Source organism: Prunus dulcis, chromosome 6 (assembly GCF_902201215.1).
Source record: "Prunus dulcis chromosome 6, ALMONDv2, whole genome shotgun sequence".
Lineage (NCBI taxonomy): Eukaryota > Viridiplantae > Streptophyta > Magnoliopsida > Rosales > Rosaceae > Prunus > Prunus dulcis.
In genome coordinates, this window is record NC_047655.1 from 20910870 (window position 1) to 20913551 (window position 2682).

At 43.9% G+C, this 2682-nt stretch overlaps 1 protein-coding gene across 1 annotated transcript; it reads right to left on the minus strand.

Moving 5' to 3' along the window:
• Positions 1 to 400: 400 nt before the first annotated feature.
• LOC117629642 (pentatricopeptide repeat-containing protein At3g49730) lies at positions 401 to 2682 on the minus strand. Its single transcript, XM_034362200.1, has one exon. It carries the CDS (start codon positions 2508 to 2510, stop codon positions 591 to 593), a length of 1920 nt encoding a protein of 639 aa, XP_034218091.1. The 5' UTR covers positions 2511 to 2682; the 3' UTR covers positions 401 to 590.

The following is a 2682-nucleotide window of genomic DNA, read 5'->3' on the forward strand; positions in this document are numbered from 1 at the left end:
TTTGTATGTGCGCTGGACGTAACAAGCATGAGAAGAAGAATTTGGTGTTTGAAAGCGTGGTCAAGGGCAAGACACGCTACGAGGTAACAGGCCTCTATATTGTCCTTGTCATTAAGGTCAAAGATGGGTCATTGCCCAGCGCAAATTATGATGTTGGAGTACGTGATAAGTATGCTGGTCCTAATCCTTTGGATTTGATATACTTCCGCAGAAGACCTAAATTTTGGTGATCTCAAATTTTATTTGGATAATGTTCAATGATATGTTGCTGTAATTGTGACATCTTCGTTTACAACAAAACAATAAAAATTAATGAAGTATTCTAAATCCTTTTTAATTGTATATGTTTGAATTTTTGTTCTTTTTTGTTGGGATTTTATTTTGTTTGTTGACGGAGGAGAGGAAAGAGAGAGTCATTGACAATAATTTCGTGGCCGCGAGATCTAGACAGAAGGAAGAAAGAGATGAAGAGAGGCTGCGATAATGCTTAGGATAAAACAGATCAAATGATGCCCCTATTGCGAGAAGTGCATACCAGATCCCTCTCTCTCTGTGACTTGGATACACAACCTTTAGTTTTCTCATTCAAACTATAAAGCTTTAGCTTTACTAGGCCAACGCCTTCTGCGAGCCCTCCGTTTCCTCCCATCTTTTTTATCCTTGTCTTTTTCCTTCAAGTCCCTCTCACCTCGTCGTTTATACATCTTGAAAGTGATCTGCCTATCTGCAGCCATCTTCCTCACCTTCTCGGTGATCTCAGCTGCAATCTGTCTGTTATAAAGTTTCCTTAAACCGCGCATGAGCTTCGCAAAGGTATCCGGCTGTGGCATCACATCTGCCTCCATCATGTCCAAGCAGTATGAACAAGCCTCCTTCACATGCCCCTTTGAAAACAGTGCATGAATCCAAATTGTCCATGCAGAGACATTGAGCTCACATCCTTTAGTCACAATGCAACTCCAAACATCCTTAGCTATTTCTAGCTTCTCATCTCTCAACAAAGCATTCATCAACTCCTTCAAGCTACCATATTGTGGGCCAGATAGAAGACCTCTCCCAACCATTTCTTTAAAATAATCACAAGCATCAATCAAAAAACCTTGTCCAAGAAACCCATGAATCATAATGACAAAGGTATCAAGCCCTGGAGAAAACCCGGCAACTTCCATTTCATTCCAAAGTCGAACACCTTCCTTCACCTCCCCCAATTTGCACGCCAATCGAATCAAGGTGTTGTAAATACCAAGATCAGGAATGCAACCAATCTTTCTCATCTCCTCCATTAATTCCACACATTCCTCCAGCTCTTCCTTCTTCTCATGAGCCAGCATTATGTGCATGTAAGTCATCTGATTCGGCATAAAACCTTTCTGTATCATACCATCCAAAATCTCATAACTCCTCTCAATCTTCCCCCACTTACAAAACCCACTAATCAAAGTAGTGTAAGTCACAACATCAGCCTCACAACCACTCCTCTGCATCTCAACAAACACCCTCATTGCCTCCTCCATCTTTTCTCGACCGCAAAGTGCCTGAATCACAGTCGTATATGAAGCAGCATTGGGCTCACAACCCTTCCTTCTCATCTCCTTTAAAAGCTCATACGCATCAACCATCTTCCCAGCTTGAGCATACCCACTTAACAAATTGTTAAAAACCACAATGTCAGGCTCTAACCCAGCTTCCTTCATCTGCACCAATACGAACTTCGCCTCCATAAGCTTCCCTTCTCTACACCAACCATACAACAAAGACGTAAAATGCTTAACACTCGGTGTAAACCTCACACGCATATCCTCAAACAGCGAAGCTGCTTCTTTAACACTACCATTTTTACACAAAGCATCCAACAAACAACCAAACACATACTCATCGGGTTCACACCCGTACTTAGGCATTTCGTCGAGCACCTCAACTGCTTTCTTCACCATTCTCGCGGACGCAAACCGTCTCATCAAAACGACAAAAACTTCTTGGGTAATCAGATGTGGGTTCTCTTTCCTCATTTCTTCAAGCAGAGCCCAAACGGCAGCGAATTGACGCATTTTGCTCAAGCTTTTGATCATGGCTTTGTACACTTCGTAACTGGGTCTGTAAGTAGGCTGCTGCGAAGCCCACACGAAGAACCTGTACCCTAAATTCCCAGCATCCCCGCACCGGTTAAGCACTCGCTCAGCCAAGCCCGACCTCAAAACGACGCCGGATTGTTCCAGAGCCAGCTCGAGTTTAGGGACCCTCGAGTGGAATTTCTTTAATATTCTGTAAATCTTCTCCACGTCGGCGGCGAACTCGCAGTGGTTCGGGTCGTCCGGGGATGGTTCTGGGTCGGTTTCGAGGCGGACCAACCCGAACCCGGATCTTCTTTCGCTGAAGACATGGGGGTTGTTTGTTTGCTTGGTGGGTTTGTGGTTTGTGTGAAAGAGGTTGAAGGGGCTGTTTGGTTTGGAGGAAAGTGAGAGATGGTGTTTGGTGCAGAGAGACATGGTTTGCTGACATAACCTCCGCATGTTGTCTACCTCTGCAACTCAACTCAGCTCAACATTCTCGCACCGCCATGTCTATTTTGCTGAAGCATTTCTTTACAGAAACTAAACGGTGCGTTTTGGTATTAGGTCATTTAAGCAAAATTACAAACTGTGTAGACGAAAAAGGGTGGGAAGAAGAAAGTAGTCGCATAGT